Here is a 24,447-nt window from a genome sequence, read left to right on the forward strand (position 1 = left end):
GTCTTCATCCTGCAGCAACTTAATTCTCGAGCTACAAGTTTGCTTAAAAGAGGTAACATGGTAAAACTCTCATTCTCCATTCATTTTGAATCTGTTTATCATTACAATATGCAGGGGAAAAGTACAAGATAAAGCTATTTATATTTTATGTACAACAAGAGGGTTATATACTAGTATTCTAGGCGCACTGCCTGCGACATTGTTATTGGGGAGGAGCAGGATCACCACCACAAAATGCATCTGGCTCGAACGATCTTGCAGAATCATCGTTGTAAACTCCCCGTATAACCCGATTCTCTGCTTCTTGAATCTGGCCTCCATCGATGTAAAGGAGGACAACAACGCATGCAAGTATTGATGCTGCAAGAGTCACCAGTGTTACCTTCAATCTGCTCAACACCGGCTTCACCTGTTCAACCAAATTCACACAAGTGATCACTTAAACATCCAAACAATCCATACATAACAGGCAACTGTTGTAGAGTTCAACATATTGTCTTTCAAGAAATGCTAATGCAGTTGCATAATCTGTTCAATATCCAATTATCCATGAATCACTCACAGAAAATGAACCAAGAAGGCGATCGCGCGCCAAAACCTCAGCAGTCTTGACCCATATCTGCTTAGAAAATCAATAATCAGACCTTTTCTGAAGCAATTACATTTCTGAACACTAAAATTTAAGTAGCTTTAGCTTTCCCAAACCAAAGAGGAAAGCTAGACTATATGAATTCTACGTACCTGACCATCATACCACCCAGTCTCTTCGTCTGTGATTTAAGAAGCAAACCAACTGTTAATCCATGATAGCAAAATCGAAATTAGCATGAAATCAAGGAGAAAATATGTAATTACATTCAACGGTGGCACTAAGCAAGCGGTTGCCGACGTAAGCCCAACCGAGGTACATCCTCACGACGGCGAGAGTGACCACCAGGAAGCCACTGGAAACAGCGTAGAGAGACTGCTTCAGCGGCTCCGACTGGGCCCCGAAGACGCCGAAGGACGCGACGGGGAGGCCCACGAAGAGCGCGAAGGAGGCGCCGGTGGCGATCAGGCGAGAGCAGTACTCCACGAGGTCGCCGGAGGCCCACGAGAAGGGGAAGGAGCTGGAGAGGTTCTGGTACTCGTTTATGGGCTGCTGCTCCAGCGGAACAGGGCACTCTGTTTCTGCCGGGCCGCCGTTTCGGAACGACGAGGGTATTTTGGGTTTTTTGGTGCAGTAGCGGTGGAGGTGGCGGCGGTGGAGTCTGGGGATTCGGGTTGGAGAAATTGGGGAGAGGAAGTTCGGGGTTGTGTGTAGAAGAAGTGCAGTGGCCATGGCCTCACTCTCCACTGTCTGTTTCACTTGCTCTCTATCTTTATCCATCCAATTTCCAGATATTTTTGGCAACTTGTTCCAACTTCTAATTATTTCAAAGGATTTCTTTTCAAGAAAACTTATTATTATACGTGGATTTCGTAACGGAACTAATCTACTTATAATCGAATTAGTCTATTTCAGATATCGTTGACACGTCTGTTTAAGATTAATATCGATACAATGATGAACCACAAAACACACTTGTCACCTGTTACCTGGTATGAAGCCGGTATATAACGGTGAACCACAAACCGCACTTGCTGTTTACTTGATACGAGTCATACGACTAGTGTTATGATTTAGACCGGAAAAATGACAGTGCACATAAGTACTTCACTATTTTTTTTTTTCCTCGTTTCTTTTTCTTCCAAATGTACTTGCTCTTTTCACAATAACATGCAGAGATCATATGTTTACAATTCCCAAATAGGACCTCTACAGTAATACAATTAAGAATTATTAATTTCTTTCTTCCTTTCTTTTTTCAGTTTTTTTTTTTCTCCTACTTTTCTTTTCAGGAAATTTCTTACAATTTGGCAGATACAACCTTACTATCACTACTGAAGACTGGTCTTCAATGGCACACCTCCACTGCCCTTGTGCAGTTCTAATTAGGAGGATATCCACTCTGTTCAATAAAGACTGATCTTCATTTTGGCTGTGCTGAGCCCCCACTTCGACTGAGCCAACACTTCCCCAATCCTGCATTCTCTACTTCCTTTGCATCGAAGAGAAAAACTTCCGCTGCCCTGGCTCTTCGAGACAAGGAACAATTTCACAATTTCAATTATTTTCTACAGTGAACTTTTTTTCTTTTTTTTTTGGGTTATCAAGTCACTTGATTTGCAGAGTTCGTTCTTCCAACAAACCGTTGAAGACGCTTGAGTCGAACCATGAGCTGCGAGAAAGAAGGCCGTAAATTTGGCTCTCTGCAGAAAAAACCAAAACAGTGGTAATCAGACTAAATACATCATATGTCCGACTGTTGTAATATGCTGGCCCCTGAGATTCACTATTTCTCAACCCCATTGTTTGTATATAGAGTTTGAAACTTACGTTTGCCAACAATCACGTATTATCTCAGCAACCACCGGGTCAACATCATCGGGAATTTCAAGACGCCTATTTTGGAATCCAACAGCTCCAACAACCTGCATTGGGTTCAATCCTTTCCATGGGATACAGCAAGTAGTCAATTCCCATAGTATTACACCAAAACTGTACACATCACACCTGCAAGCAAGCAAAGTTGATTGTAATGAAGGCTGAAGAGTGTAAAATGTCCAAGCTAAACCACCTTCAAGCAACTTACTTCTCGTTAGCTAATTCATTCCTTAAAACTTCCGGTGCCATCCATTCCGGCTGCACTCCCAACAGTACACAATCAGCATATATAACAAAAATGTATCTATTAGAGTTTTCTTCTTTAAACAGAGAGACCATCAAAAAGGTCACACCTAGATGAGGGGGTAAAAAGATGGATATAAATTCATTTTTAACAATTATTACCGTTCCAGCAGTGGACTTTGAGGAGAGATAAGTGTGGTGCTTCGTACGTGACAACCCAAAGTCACAAACCTGCAGTGAAACAAACAAGATATTTAGGAGGGGGAAGATGAACCTGCCATAGGTAGATATTTCATTCTATCTAGAGTGAAGAAGAAAGAATAGAAACTGAAGAACTTGAAAATGGAAGAATGGTTCTGAAATTGACCTTCACATTCCAATTCTTATCAACAAGGAGATTTGGAGACTTAAGGTCACGATGCACAACAGTAGGATTGCTGGTGTGGAGGTAATTCATTCCCTTCGCCTGCATAAACAAGGGAGATTTGCTTTCAGAAATCAAAACAAGACCAGAGTAATGAAAAAATAAACATAGATAAACAAATGAAGGTTTTTACCACATCAAGAGCCATTCGCATTCGCCTCTTTTCATCAAGCTGAGAATTTGGACGATGCAGTAATCTGTATAAACTGCCCCTGTACCCAGTAAATGTATAAGTGTCAAGTCAAGAGAATAAGACAGTACAGGTATCGAAAAGACTCGATGGCAGCTTCTCATGTTTTTAGTAGAAAAGACAAGTTGGATTTATCTTATAATATATATCAGAATTATAAATCAACCTGGGAAGAAACTCTGTCAGGATGGAGAAATGGGGAGGGCGAGTAACAGCACCCATGAAAAGGACGACATTTGGATGTCTAAGTCTTAACATGATCTCTACCTGCAGAAACAAGCAGGGAAACACGGATATCAAAACCAACTTCTATCTTAGGCTTATATAAATCATCAAATATGATATAGAAAAAGTCAAGGCTTGCTTTTCTTTAGGTTTGGCTGCTTACTTCACATCTAAACTGAACCAATGCATCACCCGAAAAATCTTGATCCAAAAATTTCTTCACAGCTACTTCCTGTAATTCAAAAGTCAACACAGGTCTATAAACAAGTATCCAATAAAAGAACCATTGTCACGCTAAATTATCAGTTTAATGTGGTAATGCCAACAACAGTTCTCGTTCAAAGAGGAAACCTACAAGCTAAATATGATGATATAAAGCTCATCATTACTATCATCTTTGGACAGAATAATTATTATTATTATTGTAATATTTCAAAAAAGAGTGTTGCAAATTTTAGCATTTGGTTGTGATCAAACCGTTGACATAATTTTGCCCATTAATTACATGTGTAACCAATAACAAGGAATAAGATTAAAAATGAGCACTATGGGGAATACTTACAGTGCCATTCCAATCCGCATGATAAACCTCACCATATGAGCCTGTAAGATAATAAAATCATGTGAGCCCATTTCTAAGAGCATATGTGAGATTTGAGCACATAGGTTCTTACCAATTCCAATGCGCTCTCCAATCTGAAGATCCTCCCATAGGATTTCCCACTCCGCAACTTCTCCCAGAGGCGGGTACCTATCAGCGTGACTATCCCAAGCAGCACACAGCCTGCTATTTGCAGTTTGCGTTGATTGAGCAACAGATTCTTTGCCCAATTGATTATTAGCAGAACTTGTTCCAAAAACCATAGATAGATCATCAATTTTCTCCTCATGAAAAGCTTCTGAATTCATCCTTGGGGGATTACCAAGAGCAGGATCTGAATTTATAGCACCAATCTGAGTTGCTTCACTATTCTGGCCAGAAACCATTACAAAGCCCTCATCAACGTTATCAGATGGAAAAGAATTGCTCCGCCACACATTCCGTTGCTCTGCTAACTCCACAGCAGAAGATTGGTCACTGCTTGATAATAGTTTAACCAGATAATCATGAACCCCATCATCTACAAGTTCCCCATCTGCATGTATTTGTCCAAGCAATTTACCTTCATTCAGATATTGAGGATTCATATCTGAAAATAAGTCTGGAGGAGGTGATGCGCCACTCTCCAACAAGACAGCATGTAGTTTCTGTGCAAATTCTGGGTTCTTTGCAGCACTGATGACATACTTGGATACATTTTTCACTTTCCGTTTTTGCGCAGATGCAGCTTTCCCAGATGCGCCTGATGAACTTTCACATGATTTACTTTTAAGAGGAATCTCAAGGTCACTTTTAAGATTCTCAATTTGATTTTCTTCAGTGACGCTTCTTTGGTCATCTTTTGTGTGAACACCGGCATATGATGCTTCTTCTGACCTAGAGCTGCCAAATGTGGAAGCTCTTTCAAGACTGGATGGAGCTGCCGACATTCCAGTTCCCTCAGGTTGTAGTAACAACATATCTTTGGGCATCTCTGTGGGCATTTCTGTGGGATCTTGAAAGCTCCTTATGGCAAAAAAAGAATTTGGGAGCTGACTAGTAGGTACCTCAGCAGGAATTAGTGTTCCAGGAGCACCCATCAGATCAATGATATACTCACTGCATAGCGCGGCAAACATATTCACTCAGATCAACAACAGTTTCAGAAAATCTTTAGCATGCATCAATCACCTTAATCTGATTAAAATGGAAATGGAAATGTACAAGCAAGGCAAAAACAAAGTGCATGCACATTTGATTATATTATCCTCATTTAAACATGATAGTAAATATCGTAACAGTTATACCTACATCGGCATATTGGTGAGCAATAATGCAGAGAATATGTAAAACACAAAACTAAACAAACCAAACTCACTAGAAATTTATGCATCAAGAAGATTTAGAGTTAGAGGACATTACCTTCCAATTCCACTATCAATTTTAATCAAGTTTACAGCTCCATCATCAGTACCAGTGTAGTAGCTACCTTTGACCAGCATACATGGAAGATTTATCTTATCAGCTAGTACCTAAAACCAGAGGCAAGAAAATATTAACAACGGCAAAATTCCTGCAATGGCCTAGAAAACCTTCCTAAGATCTTTCTATAACAGAACGTTATTGCCAATGGAAAAAGAAATGGAACCATGACAGATTTTGACAAAACGTAAGCAACATGCTAGATAAGTTAAATGGTTCACATAGTTTGCCCATAATTCAGTTTGACAATTAAGGTGAGATTAAAACTGTCACAACCTTAAAGAGCAGGGCCCTGTGGCGTGAGAGTCCAACATCAATTAGTCCAAGGGGAAGAATGATAGTGTTCATTGAACTCCTTAGCTCATGCCTCCTTACTTTCCACCTTCTCAAAATTTCATCTGCATCTCCAACTGGACCACCCATTCTATCCACAACAATATCAGCAATCTTCTGAATCAAGCCACTTAAAAGTAGACCATGTTGAGAAATTCCCGACTCTAGAGATGCAGCATATGCTCTTTTCTCAAGTTGTTGCAGTTCGGCATCAACCATCCGGTTTACTAATATGACATCGTAGTCCACATTATCTGAAACCGACACGGCTCTAAATTCCTCCAACAATGGCATCTTCCCTTGTCTAAACGAATTCGAGGTAATTCCATAAACGTCATAAAATCCATCCACCACTTTTTCATTATAATCTACAACATTATGACTCTGCATCATCACATAAAAACAAAATTAACAAAATACTAAAGAACCATGGTTAAATCAGGCACACACCTAAATGGTTAAATCAGGATATTCTTTACTAAAAATGGAACCGTAATGCATAATTCAGCTATGCAACTCCATTTGACCATAATCCTAACCCCATTGATATCTCAGCTACCAAATGCAAATGACTAGTATCAAACAAAACTTAATTCCACTCCAAGATAAGCTCGTCAAAATGCATCAAAATCACAAACCCTAACAAATTCAGTACATTGGAGAAGAGCATACCCAGTAGCGAAGCGAAAGCATCTGAAACGGCGCCTGAGTGTCGGCTCGCGACGAGGCGGCGCAGCCGAGGCTAATCCGCTTGGCGGCGTCGATCTGAGCCGTCTCGGGGTCGTCGCGGGAATCGGGATCGGAAGCGCTAATCGCAAGCGCCAACTGGACCTGAAACTCCTCCTCCAAGAAATTGAAATCCACGCCTCCTCCGCCACTACCGCTCCCCCCGCCGTCGCCCGACCCCCGATCACTCACCGACTCCACCGCCGAGGCGTTTCTCCCCATTGCCGCCGTCGAGCCCGACGACGACGACGCGGGAGACGACGCGGCCGGGTTGAGATTCGCCACCGGACTCGGCGCCGCGGCCTGGTGGTCGTTGAGCCCCCCGCTGCCGATGTGAAGCTTTCTTAGCAGGTGCTTCATCTTCGACATCGAAGATCATCAATGGAAATTAAAAAAATGAAAAATTGGAAAAACTGAAAACCTCTCTGGCTTTGTCTTTGTGTGTAATTAACTAAGCTGCGCCCACTAGAAACAAAGCAGATTCGCTTAACCTGCGCACCCTTCTTCGTCAAGCTACCACCACTTTTTAGAGAGAGAAAGAAAGAGAAGGAGGAGGAGGGACTTTGTTAAGTTTTAACCGCTCTCTCTCTCTCTCTCTTCTTAGCCCATTCCCTCCAACACGAACACGCTCTTCCCTGTATAAACCCCCCTCTGTGATTAAACTAATCCAACCAGTTAATCAGGAAAAGATTAAACTAATCCGGCCCCAACAAGTCAAGGACTCTCTCCCACAGTCTACTCTGCTGTGCTCCTCCACACTCCCTTCCCGTGGACTTGGATCATACACCGTTGAGTGTTGTGATGTGATGGAGATGATCAAGTGGTTGGGGTCTTGTTGCCTCCCCTAGTAGTAGCAAAGATGGGTTTTTGGTAAGAGAACTAGGGAAGGCTCAAATGCTCAATGCTTCATTTGGGATGGGGTTTCTAGTGTGATATATAATGACCGGAAAAACTGTGATGATGTTGTATTTATGGTTTGTAGATACAATGGGATGACAAATGAGATTTTAAATATCGACAACTGCAAAGTGAGTTCGGCGGTGGTAAACACGTAACTGAATTTTTTAACGTTTTTTGTGAATCTGAGGTGCGAAACGGATAAGTGCGCGAGTCGGTGGTCAGTGAGGTTTTGAATTTCAGTTTATGATTGTTTTCACCAAAATTATAATAAAAACACATGAGATGAGCGATCGTTTACATGGTTAGAATGTTATACAATTGAAAATTAGGCAACTTTTGCACAATCTGATTCATTGTTTGATAAAGATGACACTTATACATAATACATGTCTTTGATCACTTTAGGTAAAAATATAAAGAAAACAAAAAATATAAACAATACAGATATGATGAGATTCATAATAAAATTGAGAATCACACGACTTTTATATAATAAGATTCAATGTTCGGTGTCATACATATTGTTTACCGGTATTAAACCTAGGCTTCATAAAAGGTAAAATAGGAGTCATATCTTGGTGACTTTTTGGTCACCACAAACATTATACACACTATTATCCTCTCCTTTAAACCAAATCACCCATCTTATCTTGTTCATCAATTTTCTATCTCTAGTTAATAACCATTAGTAGAGTAAGACGGATAGAAAGAGGTCAGATGAGTATTCAAATATTCGTAAATACGTCGCTATGCGATCCTTGATCACGATTGATGGTCCAAAGTCAAACCTTGCTGTCGAAGTTCATACAGAATGTGGGGAATGGGGAGGCCGGGTGCATCATAAGTTACATACTCCTATTGTAGCGAATCCATATCTAAGTTCATATACGCTCCATGTTTCATAAATCCTAGTATTATTTTAGAGATTTTATCGTTTTTGCCTAAATATATTAGATTTCTTTAAAACTACGCAACAGTATAATCAAGTATCATTTGGTGCAGTAGCATAGTTTTTTCCTATATAAATAGAACGTTATGAATTGAACTCACGATCGACCTATTACAGGATACAAGTTGTTTATCCGTTGAAATAAAATCTAAAAAACAGAGTTCTGAAATTGACTACCACCGTTTAAATTCCTCATTGTGTTTTTTAAATCTTTCACACGCAAGCTGAGCTAACTGGTAATAGTATTGTATTGTAGCTAAATAATCTTTAATTAATGCTAATGGTGCAGGTGGGACTATTCTGTCTCTTATTTGGTTGGATAAAAGACCGACGTGATGATCAAAAACAAAGGCTTGGAGACTATTCCAAAGTCATGAAAACCATAGACATGATATGAATCTGTCTCCCTTTTTTCTTTTTCTTTTTATTATGAATGAAAAGAAGCGAAAATTATAATTACAACATCTGAGTTGCAAATAGCAACAGCAGCTGTTATTAGAAAAGCTAATCGTCATCATCATAATAGGGAAATGAATGTCACCAGCTATGGCGAGCTGTACGTGTATTTAGATATGGAGAAAATTATATACAACGTGGGAATGTGGAAGGAGATGATGATTTCTTTTCTTTGTGAAGGGAAGGGAAGATGTGACATTCAGTTGGGCTATCCGTGATCAGACTTTAGCGGCGACGACCAGGATTGGATCGAGCTGAAGACTAAGCAGTGGCTGCTGCTGCTTCCTCCACTGGCTCTGGTTGAAGAGTGCAGATGAGATTGCGGTCACCATACACATTGTCAACACGTCCTGATATAATAGTCAACAAGATTCGACATCAATCGGATTGTGGATCAAGGCAACAAAAAAGTGAATGCAGAACAAACACTTTGCAGTGCTAGTTCCTATGCTAACATAGAAGTTCTTTCTGTGTAAATTGCATACCTGTGGTAGGCCAGAACTTCGAAGAACGAAGCCATGAAGCTGGGAAGGCTGCATATTCCCGGGAATATGGCTTTGACCATGTGTCTCCCATGAGCAGCGATGGTGGATGAGGAGCTCCCTGCATTCACACGTTTTAGTGTTTTTGCTTTATATTTGAAGTACCAATGTGCTACTAGTTTAGCCCTAGTAAAAATGTAGTTGCCAATGCTATTCTGTTGATAGCCTTGTAGAAGAAATGAGTGTTTTCTCACCTTCAGGACGTTGTTGTGAATATCAGCTTTTCCTTTCTCGATCTGGCCAATCTCTTCTCTGATGGAGATAAGAGCATCACAAAACCTGTCCAACTCAGCCTGCATATACCGTTCGAGTTATTATGAAGTTATAAACCATTAGGAAACAGCAGACAAAAAGTTCATTTATCTGGGGTGTACCTTGCTTTCACTTTCTGTTGGTTCAATCATGAGAGTGCCAGGAACTGGCCATGACATTGTTGGTCCGTGGAATCCGTAGTCCATCAGACGCTTGGCAATATCTTCTGCCTCTATTCCAGCAGTATTCTGCAAATGAAAAAGGTAGAGTTCAGTTAGATGAAAGGTGAACTTCATGAGCAAATTGAAGAACAGATTAAAAATATATGTACCTTAAAGCCTCTCAAGTCAACAATGAACTCATGGGCAACGGTTCCATTGACACCACGGAAAAGAATGGGGTAATAGTTCTGTTAAAAAAGTAACAGCACAAGATGAGAAAACAGAGCAGATCTAACCTAGAAGATACCCAGATAACTAATATTTCTATGCTGATCCTCTTTTTAGGCTTCAAAAACTTAGAAATAAATTGAAGGCACAACAAGCATGTACCTCCAAGCGCTTTGCCATGTAGTTTGCATTCAGAATTGCTATCTTTGATGCGTCAGTGAGTCCCTTGGAACCCATCATAGCGATATAAGTATACGAGATTGGCAAAATAAGTGCAGATCCCCAAGGTGCTGCGGAGATGGTACCAAGTGGCTGAGACTTTTCAGGTGCAGGAATTCCACCGGTAGGTACCTTCAATTTTTGCAGAGAAGTTGGAAACTTAATTATTCACTGATGAAACTACACAGCCAATGATAATCATCATGAAATTGTGAAATGCATTCAGGTAAAATATGCTCCAGAATTCATGAATCTTGTATTTGCTAAGATTCACATTACTAGGGAAGAATTACATGAAATATTCAAAATGTAAAGAGAATTATACCACAGGATGGGAGGGCAAGTATGGTGCCAAGTGAGCCTTCACACCAATAGGACCCATGCCAGGACCACCGCCTCCGTGTGGAATGCAAAATGTCTTATGGAGGTTGAGATGGCAGACATCAGCTCCAATCCAACCCGGGCTTGTCAGACCCACCTGTAATAACCAATAACTTTGTTAGATTAACCATAATGAAAAAAATTTAGTCCAATAAAACATTTGTTGCTAGAAGTTAGTTCTTGTATGTGACTAGCTAAATTTAGTCTAATTCTGCAAGGTCTAGTCCAACCATACAACTTAAATCTAACACCAGATGATTTTCAGTTAGCAGACTAAAATCAACCATAACATAACCTTTACAGAGAAATAGATGACATACAGACCTGTGCATTCATGTTAGCTCCATCCATGTATACTTGACCTCCATTGTCATGAATTATCTTACAGATCTCATCAATACCTTCTTCATACACTCCATGAGTTGAAGGATATGTCACCTGGAATTTGAAGTATGGTCAAATGGCTGTTGACGTACATAATTTCCCTATCCTAATAAACCTCTTCCAGAATAGGATGCTTACCATAAGAGCTGATAGGTTGTCCTTGTTTGCTTCAGCAGCCTTCTTCAGCTCAGCAATGTTGATGTTACCCTTAGCATCAGTTCCGATAGTGACAATTTTCATTCCACACATGGCAGCACTAGCAGGATTTGTACCGTGTGCAGAAACAGGTATAATACACACATTGCGGTGGTGATCCCCTCTTGCCTACAGTGGTATTAGTGAATGCTTAGTTAGGAGAATAAAATGTAGGTCATAGCCTCAAAGGACCAAAGTTAAATTGCTTATTTCGCTTGACACCACACGCTTCTGATATATATTAGAAAGAGGGAAATATGAAGGCTCAGTGTGCCCGTACAAAATGATAGGCACGAATAACCATCAGTCCAGCATACTCTCCAGAAGCTCCAGCATTAGGTTGCAACGAGAAAGAGTCAAACCCAGTGATGGTACACAATAGATCACCCAAATTTGTGAACATTTCCTGTGTTTTATTATTGGACAAGACAAAATATCAATAATTTATTAGGATGAAGGAAAAAGAACTTACAGAATATAAATAGTTGCAACATTGTTGAATTTAATAGCAATTAAATATTCATAAATACCTGATAACCCTCAGCTTGTTCTGTGGGGGCAAAAGGATGAAGGTCTGAGAAACTAGGCCATGTAACTGGCATCATTTCAGTTGTTGCATTCAATTTCATTGTACAGGATCCCAATGGAATCATACTGTGGCATAAAGAAAGATCCTTCGACTGCAGCTTGTGAATGTATCGCAGCAACTCATGCTCAGTATGATACCTAATAGAGGGCAATTAAAAATCAGGGGAGTTTATTAATAGTAGATTCTGGGAATTCAGATAGCTGCTAAGGGACATACGAGTTGAAGATTGGGTGAGTAAGATATGAGGTCTCCCTTGCTAGTCCAGAAGGGATAGCGGTCTGAACTTCTGGTGCAAGAGATGCGGCAGTAAAAGAGACCTGACAGTACAAAGAAAGTTATTACTTCAATGGATTCAGTTTATAACCATTGCAAAGACCTTCTGCCTATAAAAGTCTGAAAGTACTCACAGGCTTGCCCAAAGCAAAAACTTTGAAAAGTTGATCAACATCCTCCAAGGTAGTTGTTTCATCAAACGAAACAGTGATCTGAAAGGTAGTCAAGTATTTCAGCAATCTCATCCAGTAGAGCATTAAACCCTGGAGACCTCTTAGCAAAATATGTGATGCATAAATAGAAATGAACTTACAGTTTTTGAGTCCAGTACTCTCAAGTTAATTCCATTCTTGACTGCAGCGTCAGCAATTGCATGTGCATCACCAACCGTTACCTTGACAGTGTCAAAGAAGGGAAGGCTCTGAACTTCCACTGTCCCAAGTTTCTTTAGTCCAACTGCAAAGGCCCCAGCAAGACCATGTACCCTTTGGGAAATGGTTTTAAGGCCTTCAGGTCCATGATACACAGCATACATAGCAGCCATGTTTGCAAGTAACGCCTATAGAATAAACAAAATCACCAATTTAAATCAAATATGCTAAACTGCTGCCAACAACAATAGTGAGCTGACGACTTATAACACAAAAATCATGCTAAGAATACTATAAGCTAACTGTAAACTTAAATCAACCCGGCACTAATAAAGATCATAAAACAAGTTCAAGCCAAGTAGTATTGTACCTGAGCAGTGCAAATGTTGCTGGTAGCCTTGTCCCTTCTGATATGTTGCTCCCTTGTCTGCATGGCCATACGCAGTGCAGGCTTCCCCGAAGAATCAACACTTACACCAATAATTCTTCCAGGCATCATCCTCTTGTACTCCTGAGATGTGGCCAGGAATGCTGCATGAGGACCTCCATACCCCATCGGCACACCAAACCTCTGTGCGGAACCCACCACAATATCCGCCCCCAACTCACCCGGCGGCTTCAAAAGTGTCAATGCCAACAGATCAGACGCCATCACAACCTTCACCCCATTAGCATGAGCATTCTTAATAAACTCCCCATAGTCCAACACCTCACCCTCAGTCCCCGGATACTGAACAAGCACACCACAAACATCACCACTCTTGTAATCAATGTCCTTAAGATCCGCAGTCACCACCTTAAGATCGAAACCATCAGCTCTAGTCTTGCAAATATCAATAGTCTGGGGGTGACAATTGTTAGCAATAACAAAAGTCTTCTTCTTCCCCTTTTGAATATTGTTACACATCGCCATTGCCTCAGCAGCAGCAGTGCCCTCATCAAGTAATGAAGCATTCGACATAGGAAGACCAGTAAGGTCAGTGATCAAGGTCTGGAAATTGAGCAAAGACTCAAGCCTCCCCTGAGCAATCTCAGCCTGGTAAGGAGTGTACTGTGTATACCAAGCCGGATTCTCCATTATGTTCCTCAAAATTACAGGTGGAACATAAGTGTTATAGTACCCCATCCCAATATAAGACTTAAACAACTTGTTCTTAGACGCCAGAACTTTCATGTGCTCAAGCATTTGGCTCTCTGTCAGCCCCTCATCGAACTTAGAGAACTTCATCGATTCAAGACGAATCGATTTCGGCACGGTGGCGTCGATAAGAGAATCGAGGCTGTCGAAGCCACAAAGCCCAGCCATTTTGGTCTGCTCTTCTGGGGTGGCAGAGTTATGTCGGCGAGCGAAGGTGTCACTGCTCTTCAAGGCCTCAACGGCAATGGACCGGGTCTGTTGTGACCCGGCAATGCCGGCTTTGCTACCTAGCAATGAATCTGATCTGGGATTTGTGCGGATGAATGAGGACAATGAAGAAACGTACCTTGAAGGTGTGAACATAACAGGGGAGGAAGAGCCGAGCAGAGCAGAGGAGGTCTCATTCTGGCGAAACTGCTTGGCTTCGGAAACCAAGCGCTTCACGAAAGCCCGGTTGGCCAATCGCCGAGCACGCTCCATTGGAATAGTTAAGATGAAGAAGAACACGACCGACTCTGTTTTGGAAAACAGAGAGGGGGTTGGTGAATGTGGAGAACTCAAAGAAGTGTTCTTTATAACCAAAGGTGGGCTGCTATTCCATTGGAGCGAGCGAGCTAGTTGGGTGGTGGGTTTGTGATAGCACACACTAACCCAACTGGGGTTTTGTCTATATATAAATATATGACTGTATAAAATTCAAGATCTGGTGGTGGGTGGTGGGTATCTCTGGTCACCTAGAGAGAAAAAGACAGGTTTTTTTTGTTGGGTTTTACAAGTTTTTCAGTGTTCATGAATCATGAATGTATGGAAGCAAATGGGATTGAGTTTCAGTGGATCTGAATGGTTTCAGAAATTTCATTCGAGGAGGGAAAAAATGAGGGGCTTGAATATATCTGGTTCTGATTTGGAGAAGTAATGAGAATCTTCTCCTTAATTTGGTGGCAGATTCTCTATCACAATCTGCTTATCTCCATGTAAGGGTTTATATTTTAGAACTCGCACAGTGAGATCTATAATTCTATATCACATTTGGAAATTAGGGTAGTGATTGATTTGGGTTCCATATGTGAATCTGGTAGAGCAGGGTGGTTGTTGTGTGGTAATTTTGGGAAGGAGTGGGAGGGATCATCCTTGAGAGATGAGATGTCCTGTGGCTGACATAAAGATATGGGTGTGACTCAGCAACTGATGTTTGTCAGGCTGAGGTTGTTTCTGGGCTTTGACTAGGAGTAACTCTATGATCAAGTAGAATCAATGGTTGGTGATTTGACCACAGTTTTTGGGGCACCAATCAAGGAAGACTAGGTGACTTGGTGAGTGGGAATCCATAATGGAAAGGCAATACTCTTTGAGAGAAAAAAGGGGGGTGACAAAATCTTTAATTTGATTCTACAGTAAATTAGAGGAAATTTAGGTATATCTATACTAAATAATAAATAAATAAATAAAATTAGTCTCGTATATATATCTTTATTTTATGAGATTTGCTCCTTTTTGTTAGTGCATCGATCAAAGAAGAGCACTCTATTTATCTTTTTTCTTGTTGTCACAAAACTCCTTAAGTGACGTTAAGTTAAAATTTAAGAAATGCTCTAGCCTCACTATAGGACATAAATAGTTTTCCACTTCATAAGTACATAATTGAAGAAGGATTCGATCTGGCCAAGGTTTTGGTCTATGGTTGTTCACTTCCTCATCTTTAACGATGTAATGTTCACTTACTCGTTTTTTTTTTTATTACAATTTAAGCAACAATCGTTTTTCTCACCTATATTTATGATCAAACAAATATCTATCAATTAAACCTGAAAGTTACATGTATGTACCAAGAATCTTTTTCGATGAAATGTATGTACCAAAGATGCTTAAGCATCACATGCTTAATTTTACTTAACGTCGGCTCAGATTAAAGGGAAATAATCTCCTTCCAAATCCCAGAAGGTCACTCTCAAAGTGTCCTATGTGCCATGAGGGTTCATAGTTCATAACTCTATCGAGCATACCCTCATTCATATTCACGGGCTTGTTGATCAGTTTCTTCTTCTGCTAGCCCACTTTACAAATTGTATGACAAGGACTTTCCAACCAGAGAATTGATATTTTTCAAAATCTGTAAATTTAGCATAAGCAAATTACTGATACAGTTTCTGCAACACAAAAATAAATTCAAAATACATGTTTCCAAAAATCTCTCTCTCTAACTAGACTGGTTTGAAGCTAGCTAGCTAAATTAACCTTGCTAAAAGATCGATCAGGGAAATAATAAAGGAAGTACTCGAACTTGATCAAGATTCAAGAGTGGTTCATACATAGGCCAGAAGATAGGTCCATTAGCAGGATTGCAGCTTCTTCAACATCTAGAGGAAATAGTGCCGATGGTGGAAAAGCAGCTACCTGCTTGAAGTTACAGAGCTGTTTATCTTTTCTCTTGTAATATTTGCTAGGTGCTGCAGTACTAGTACCTTCGTTGGTCATGATGAGTTTTCTTTTGTTCTTGCAACTCACTCTGACATTGTGGTTTTGTGGTGATATTTTCTCCTTACCCTTACTAATTGATGATGGTTTGGCCGTGATAGCAGCTGTAATAGTAGTAGCCGTGCTGGTGGTGCCACATCCCAATCCAGCTTCAGCCATGGATCTTCTCGCTTTTCTTTGTCGAATTCCACACGCATTGCATAGTGACTGCACCGAAGACCAAGGATTAGTTTCATATATGTGGCCACAAATAGCATAAGTATGTGTCCTCTCGATCACTCCTTAATGCCTGTCTTACATGCATGGATATGGATTGTATAATGTACGTACGTGTATAACATACGTACAGTATATATATGCATATGTATGTATGCAACTATGCAAGCGCACATTCGTTCACAATTCACAAAGTTGTTAGAAGAGAAAGAAAGTAAGTTAACCTTGGGACCTCGAGGACCACTCCGCCAAAGCGGGGTTGTGTTGGTGCTGCAATCCGAACAAACCCTAGCAGCCGACACACCACTGTTACTACTACTCCTCTTATTGGTAATAGTTAAGCTGCTGCTGCTGCTGGTTTGGCCAGTATTAGTTTCACGATGCTGATCATCACGACCAGCAGTTTGGAACTTAAATGTAAGGGGAATGTTTTCAGGTACTTGATCCGGTTGATTGGTCATCTTTTGCATCAACTTCATCGTCGAGGGTGTCCACTTTACTGGCCTATTATTGTTACTCTCAGGGTCTTCATTAGTTTCAGTTATTTGATCAGTGCACACAGACAACTTCTGGTACTCCTCGTTGCTATCATCGGACACGGGTTGAACTAAAGAAGATGATGAGCATACTAATGGATCATAACTAGTTTCACCTTGCCATATGCTCTTATTTGCCTAATTAGAAAATAAACAAATCAGATACGCGTTACTAAAAGCATCAAGTTATGGACATAGCTATTCGAATAGAAATCCAACAAATTAATCAGCTGAGAAATAAGCAGTTAAAAGAGCAACGTACAACACAGAGATTAAACTTAAACCACGATCCACGCAATAAATATATTTTATGCTACTTTACTGTTATATATATGCACGTCCTTACCCTTTGATCATATACTAGGGCTTGATCTCCACCAGTAATACTCGTACTAGAGATCCCCGACTGATCACTGAGGGAGTCAAAGAAAGCTGGAAATGCGAGAGAACAAGAAGCACGGCCATTTGGTACTGATGATGAGAAGAAGAGTTTTAGGGGTTGATCATGTGCTGCTTCTTGATCTGCTATAAAATTTTCAAGGGAGAAGGGAAAGGATGGTGGGTTCGGATATGCTGGAGTACTCCTCATGATGGAGGTATCTGCGTGTATCTGGGTGTTTTTCCAGGTATGTAGAGACTTGATCTGTTTGATCTGGATCAGAGAAAGGTATGCAGCTGATCAAAAAGGGATGACAGGTTTCTCAGAAAATCTTATAGCTAGTCTTTATACAAAAGCAGAGAGATCGTTCAAGAACGGGCAAGGTGGATCAAGAGAGAGAGAGAGAGAGAGAGAGAGAGAGAGAGAGAGAGAGAGAGAGAGAGAGAGAGAGAGAGAGAGAGAGAGAGAGAGAGAGAGAGAGACAGAGACAGAGACAGAGGGGGAGCCTGCAAGGCATACTCGTGACTAGCTAGTTCATGTCACCCAGACAACACCCCAGGCCTGACCAGTTGCATACAAAATGACAAGTTCAAAGGAGGTGTAGAATGCTACTACTCACTACTTGACCCCATTAGGACACATAATGAGACGAAACTCTATTAATTCTTTCTGCTAGCTATCAAATTGATCGATTTCACCCCTACTTCATAATAAGTTTCACATTGATATAAATTGAAACTTACTTCAAGTACATACGAGACACACAGTATATACATGAAGTATACAAGATTAATTTTTACACACACGGTAATGAAAGAATTATCTCATGTATTATATATTTCAACCCCGGCCCCTTGCTAGAGAGAAAGAAATATGCAAGGATCGGTTTGGAAATAAACAAATGAGAGATAAGATATAGAAACGGTGCAGATCGATACAGATATGAATAGATCATTGATGATAGATAACGGAATTGGATCGCAGACCTATAGATAGAACATATACGTCTATCTCCAGTTAGGCCTTACGTGCATGTATTGCCAAAACGACATAATGGTTGTACAGGCTCAGCGACAGTGCCAACCTCCTAGTCCTCCAGCCGACCAGCCCCACACCTCCGATCTTCCATCAACGGTCAACCTTAGCTACCTCCATCGATCAGTACGTTGGACGACCAAGCTTGCTTCAGAATTCACTTATCTCTCACACCGGCCAGGTCGACCCTGCAGGTTTTCATTTAACCTCAGTACCCGTAACTTCAGATTTACGAAGATGAAACTAATTTGCAGTTGAGCTATTTAACCAGTACGTACTGTTTGTTTCCGAAAGTCCATGTTCATCTATGTTCTGTACGTCAATTAATCTGTCTTGCTGATCTGTTTAGTAACTATGAGGATTGAGGAGACTTGTATATAATCTTGCTGTATGCACAATATTCATACTGATGTACTGATCGATAAGTTCATCACATGATCAAGCTAGCAAGAATTGATCGATTACTCAATCTGAACTTCCAGAAGTGATCGAAAACGCGTCAATATTGCATACATACATGAAGCCAAATTTGGTATGTTTAGGGCTAGCTTCAGCTGATATATATCTATATAGCTCACAAGATTTTTTCATTGTTGAAGATCTTGATCGCATGAGCCACGTCCTGAGGAATAAACCTAGAGAAACTCAGACCGAAAAATAAAACTAGTCTGTACGTTATATTTTCGGCATATCGATCCCAATCAGTCAATCACACATCTATATCAGTAAGATTCAAGATGGAAGAGTTCCTGAACCATAAGATACCTAATCAACAACAAGTGATCATCAATCAATGTATAATAACAGAAACTTCCATGTTCTTTGATTGGTTTGGCACAACTTGAAAGAAAAATCATACATGCTCAAAACGTGGCTCCCTAGCTACCCAGCTTCAGCTCATGACCAGATAAATAAACATATTTTCTGATTTATTGTGAATTTCTGAGATCAGAAGCAGGGATACGTATGATCCACTGTGCAATCGATCCACCAATAATGTATGAAGTCGATTGGATTATATAGGGCTTAGATGCTAGAGAGTAAGAGGTGCATGTTACATATAAATCAATCTCATAAAACAAAATATGCATGCAAGAATGCAAGATTATTCCGCGCCCTACAATATGTAATTATCAAGATCTGTAATTTGGTTTTCCAATCGGGGGATCGGATCGATCAATTTGAGCTACATATGACACACTCCTGTCCTTGGTGCATGTCCTCACTGTGGGGCTTAAGCTGAGTGATCAGTAGTCATCTAAGCACCACCAATTAACAGAAAATAACAATAAGCTAGAATATTGTTACCCCAGAGAAACGTATTCCCATAACTGACTCTATATGTGTCTTGGTCTAATGCGAGCTAATATGAATAGAGATTCTGTTTCCATGTAGTAATATGTTTACAAGATAGAATAGATTATGTTTTCTTCTACATACCTAAAAGGTACTCTGTAATCCTCTATATAAAAGACTTCTATCAATGAATAATACATAGTTCTCCATTCTACTTTGATATCTCTGTATTTTAGTATTCCTCTTTCAACACGTTATCAACACATACGTTCTTGAGCTGATAGCACCTCCACATATATTAAATCCCCTATCATATTTTTTCTATCCTGGCAAGTCTATCTCTTGAATGTAGAGCGATGTGAGATCAACCGGCTTGCCCCAAATTCGACGTCCTCGATTCCCAAGACAAGGAATATCAACGTTGCATATCAGACGGGGAACAAACCTTCTTTGGCAAACCTTTATTAGCAAGGAACAAACCTTCATTATCAAGGGAATATTGTTGTGGTGTAGTCCTTGCCAATGAAGATTTGTTCCACGTCTAATACCCAACGGTGATATTCATCGACTTGAGAATCAAGGATGTCAAATTCGGGACGAGCAGGTTGATCCCCATTGCTCTACAAACAGGAAGAAATCCAAGCAAATTAGTTTTCCGAGACCCCCGAATATGGTCACTGATTTCGATCTACTTTGCTATCTCTTTATTTTAGTGTTCCTCCCCAACATAAACATTAAAATAGAATAATTCAAATTCAATACTTTTTTCATGCTAACTTTTCCCAATATTTCTTCATATCTTCTTGCACCTTTCTTTTATAACCCTAGTTAATTTCCGACTGTGGTATGTACAGAAGAATCAAAAAGGTTAATAGATCATTGATGAGAGAGAAAGGTTGAAACTTTATAATGAGAGATGTAAGAAGAAGGTACGGTAACTAGCATTCTCTTCATTCATACTTGCGTCGTGTCAAGCCTGCTCGAACCAGACTACTGTCACTAGACTGGTGAACTGGTGATTGATTATGGTCTTGCTGTTCTATGAAACAATGCAACACACAGTCCTCTCTTTATTTGGGCTTCCAGATCAAATTTGATTTGATGCAAACTTGCAAAGCCCAAACCCATAAGTATCACATCAACACCAAGTGACCAAACAAGAACATTGAGAAGGGAATCAAGGGATATCTATCATCTGTGGAACCATTACCAGGACCAGCCATGGATATAAAAAGGAAGCCAGAGTAGGCCAGTACTGGATGGCAGTGTCTTCTTTTATAGCTTGAGGTGCAAACATGGCAAATGGATAGCGACCACCACCTTTGTCCCAAACCCGAAGACAAATATTTCTTATTTCAGGATCCCAAGTCTAAGTCCCAAGCAAGTAATACCCTAAAATCTGAAAGCAATGAAGATGGATGGTCCTAAAACCAAAGGAGAACGACCACAGATCGATACAGTAGAGTGGACCAAGTCTCTCAAATGATCACAACAAAACAATGCGCAGAATCGAGAAGGAGGTTGTAAATTTTGTACACAGAAGTAGCTTCTGCACTCTTGTACAGTTGTACTGGTTCTTTCTACTTCTTGAAAACTTGCTTCACAGGCTCACCCACCAGCTAGCTTCATTTAGTTGAGGTTGATCCCTGTTCAGTCCTTTTCCAGAATAAATGAACAGTGATCAATAAAGGAACACATATATAATGCTTCTTCGATCTGTTTTGTTATTTACTTTTACCTGGAAAAACTGATATGCAGATCATAAAGAACAGTAAATATTTACACGTATATGGAAAGGATTCTCAAAGACTCAAACCCCAGAAGCCAAACAAACCCAACAGTAACTCGATCAGTAAAGATTTTTGATTATGGTACAACCAGAACCAGAACCAGCTAGAACCAGGCTAGCTATATATCTTGGAATTTATGACCTGCTTCTACTGGCCAAATCTTACAACTTTAAATTGGCACCAGAGATTTGGTGGATGATAATTTGCACAGTGGGTCAAAGCTAGCTAAATTAAGTACCTGTACTAGAGAGTACAGAGGAAGCAGATGCATTTGTTCTTACTATGAACATGAATTGAAGAAGGCTCTCGATCTTGAACAACTCGGGCCACCATTTTCTTCATCTGTATTACTTGACAGAAGCAAAGGTTAGGTTTCTGCTGCACGCCACGTTAATTTTTAGCAAGTTTGGTCTTAATAATCTAGTGGGCTTTCAGTATGTATAATAATATAAGTGGCCCGCTCGACCGACTAATTTAAACACTTTCGGGTTAAGGGACACCTACCGTGGTCGGTGTTATGTTTTTTAGCTAAACCAGGTGGCTATGGAAACTGGAAAGCAAATTTTTCGAGCATCTTTTACTTGCCCACCGTCTAGACTAGTGATACATGTTTATTTTATTAGACATATTCTAGATTGTGTACATGCATCGAGATAGGCAAGTGAAAGATGATCGATATATTTATCTAATTTGCTATTCTTGATGATAATCCTTTTTAAAACTTGATTAGCAATGGTAAGTTTTGGCTCGTAAATTAACTCTTGAAAATCAAGATGAATGTGATAAAAATGTTGTTGTGGTAGGCTTACTATGTCTGGAAAAATGTGCATATCTCGGATTGCTCTTATATACACGTGATCAGGATTCTAAAAGGCGTCGCCTTGCCCCGCCCAGGCTGTAGGGGAGTTAAGCCATCCGGATTTTCCCCAAGTCGTCCAAGGAAGGCGGCCAGCTGCCCAGGGACCGCCTATGCGGTGCCTAGGCGGAGAAGGCGCATCCGAGGCAGCCAAGGACTAAGCGAACCAGGCTCGTTAAAAAAAAATACCCAATAAAAAAACCAAAACGCGTCAAACTACTTAACCTAAATCCCAAATCCATCTCTTCCAAAGTCCAAACTATTTCGACCAAAAAAAAAAGTCCAAACTATGCGACCTCGCCGTTTTGCATCTCCTAAACTCAGCGACCTCGTTGTCCCGCCTTTGCCAATCTCAGCATCTCGCCGTTCTCAGCTCGCTTTCGACGTCACCGCACTCAACTCACCATCGACCTCGCCGCTCTTGGCGTCATCTATTGATTCTTGGGAGGTATTTCTTCAAACCTCTCTTTCAGTCCTTCAATGAATAAGTGAATAGCTGTGTTGTTGCCTTATTATGTTCTCACTTCTCAGTATTGACTATTGTGTTGTTGCCTTGTTGGTAATCTGTATGAATTTGTTGGTTTGTTACCTTGTGTCGCCGAACCAATTCTCACTTTGATGAATAAGTGAATAGTTGTTTAATCTGTTGGCGGTTGGAGACGAACACTTTTTGATTCTGGTAATCTGGTATGAATCTACTTCCCTATTCTACTTGTACTCAACTTCAATTTAAATTATTCGATCAATTTGAACATTTGAAATATGCTATTTTGAAGTTGTTGTGTGGTGATTATGATGAGCATTCAAGAGTTAAGGGTGCTTTGAATTAGAAATCATACGCTTGTAAATTTACAGGTCCGGATGCTCACTTTTGGAGAAAGGTCGTACCAATTTTTATTTATTTATCCATTCCATTAATTTTAAATATTATATATATATTAATTAAATGTGAAAAAAGTAAATCGTTTAGTCCCCGCCTAGGCTGTTCAAGCGCTAAGTTAAGGGTCACCGCCCGCCTAACGCCTTTTAAACAGTGTCAAAGAGTTTCTACCGATAAATCGAGATGATCTAACTCATGTTTTTTTATCCAATAACTCAAATTACCAATGTACCTACTCATGTCAAGACTTTTGCATTCCCACATTCATAGGATAAATCCAATCATTTTATGTTCAAGCATGCAAAAACCCACGATCATGCATAGAACATGGTGTTGGTGTTGAATAACCAACTAAACCAAGGCATAAAGCTTGGGGGTTAACATCGAGGATGATACCAAAACTAGAACGAGAGAAAAGAGAAAAGGTACAAGAAATTAAAAGGTTAAACATGCGTCTAATCCATTCCAACATCATTCACGAACACAATGATTAAGAACTAATAATACCAAATTAGAAACACTAATCACATTTTTAGCTTCGCGATTATAATTAGCCACCTCTTTAGGACTTAAGCTATCGACATCTGTACGGACACCATGGTCCTATTCGATGGACCCTACTACAACAGATCTAAACACTCTGCTACTGCCAAGTCTTCCTAAGAAGACCCACCACAGTGCACATCATTCCAGACACCAGGTACAAGATCCGCTGGGCCCCAGCTCATCACCCTCTCAAACCACTCCTCCTCATCCTCACCGTTCACTTTCCGATCCTCCCCGGCCCCACACTCTCCGCAGCCGTTGATCTCTCCTCCCTCCCCGCTCCCAGCAGTAACCACCACCAACCCCCCATTACTCCCGCATTGACAACCGCACCGTCCCCCGCTCCCCGGAGCCGCCGCCACCAATTTCCCGGCGTACTCCACCCCCGCCATCACCGACGAAGCCGAGTCCGACACCGCCGCCCCGCAGCTCTCATTCCCCCACCCCGTTGCAGCATATCCCGCCGCCGTCCACGACGGATGTTCGACTGAAGTGTCACTCCCGGCCGGCGCCGTCATCACCTTGTAGAGCTCCTGCATGAACTTCTCCACGCGCTCTTCTCCTATAGGAATCTCCGGAATGAGCTCGTCCATATCGTCCGGCATGAAGTCCAAATAGTTCCGGGACGTTTCGCCAGTGATCAGATACTCCGGCGGAATTGTTTGAGCTTCCTTCCATGTAGCTCTGACTCTGAGAAAGTGAGAGAGAGAGAGAGAGAGAGAGAGAGAGA

The 24,447-nt window shown here is 40.7% G+C and overlaps 4 protein-coding genes across 4 annotated transcripts; all 4 read right to left on the reverse strand.

The window, feature by feature from the left end:
- Window positions 1–66: 66 nt before the first annotated feature.
- On the reverse strand, window positions 67–1,411 carry LOC101308146 (uncharacterized protein ycf36-like). The gene is made up of 4 exons (XM_004290989.1): window positions 856–1,411; window positions 742–770; window positions 563–619; window positions 67–409 (listed from the first exon to the last, which is right to left on the reverse strand). Exons 1-4 carry the CDS (start codon window positions 1,367–1,369, stop codon window positions 203–205), a joined length of 807 nt encoding a protein of 268 aa, XP_004291037.1. The 5' UTR covers window positions 1,370–1,411; the 3' UTR covers window positions 67–202.
- Window positions 1,412–1,690: 279 nt separating this feature from the next.
- LOC101308436 (serine/threonine-protein kinase EDR1-like) lies at window positions 1,691–7,039 on the reverse strand. Its single transcript, XM_004290990.1, has 13 exons — window positions 6,617–7,039; window positions 5,888–6,328; window positions 5,552–5,661; window positions 4,224–5,248; window positions 4,112–4,152; window positions 3,713–3,781; window positions 3,491–3,591; window positions 3,268–3,346; window positions 3,078–3,176; window positions 2,873–2,941; window positions 2,676–2,725; window positions 2,420–2,596; window positions 1,691–2,292 (listed from the first exon to the last, which is right to left on the reverse strand). Exons 1-13 carry the CDS (start codon window positions 7,037–7,039, stop codon window positions 2,193–2,195), a joined length of 2,784 nt encoding a protein of 927 aa, XP_004291038.1. The 3' UTR covers window positions 1,691–2,192.
- A 1,854-nt stretch (window positions 7,040–8,893) lies between these two features.
- On the reverse strand, window positions 8,894–14,446 carry LOC101308733 (glycine dehydrogenase [decarboxylating], mitochondrial-like). The gene is made up of 15 exons (XM_004290991.1): window positions 12,941–14,446; window positions 12,513–12,758; window positions 12,334–12,411; window positions 12,143–12,243; window positions 11,868–12,063; window positions 11,618–11,743; window positions 11,281–11,466; window positions 11,083–11,196; window positions 10,703–10,855; window positions 10,321–10,509; window positions 10,101–10,178; window positions 9,892–10,017; window positions 9,712–9,810; window positions 9,461–9,578; window positions 8,894–9,325 (listed from the first exon to the last, which is right to left on the reverse strand). The coding sequence occupies exons 1-15, from the start codon at window positions 14,186–14,188 to the stop codon at window positions 9,237–9,239; spliced, it is 3,147 nt and encodes a 1,048-aa protein (XP_004291039.1). The 5' UTR covers window positions 14,189–14,446; the 3' UTR covers window positions 8,894–9,236.
- A 1,554-nt stretch (window positions 14,447–16,000) lies between these two features.
- Window positions 16,001–17,524, reverse strand: LOC101307091 (putative GATA transcription factor 22-like). The gene is made up of 3 exons (XM_004292744.1): window positions 17,282–17,524; window positions 16,624–17,073; window positions 16,001–16,390 (listed from the first exon to the last, which is right to left on the reverse strand). The coding sequence occupies exons 1-3, from the start codon at window positions 17,522–17,524 to the stop codon at window positions 16,001–16,003; spliced, it is 1,083 nt and encodes a 360-aa protein (XP_004292792.1).
- Window positions 17,525–24,447: the final 6,923 nt, after the last annotated feature.

Source organism: Fragaria vesca, linkage group LG2 (genome assembly GCF_000184155.1).
Source record: "Fragaria vesca subsp. vesca linkage group LG2, FraVesHawaii_1.0, whole genome shotgun sequence".
NCBI lineage: Eukaryota > Viridiplantae > Streptophyta > Magnoliopsida > Rosales > Rosaceae > Fragaria > Fragaria vesca.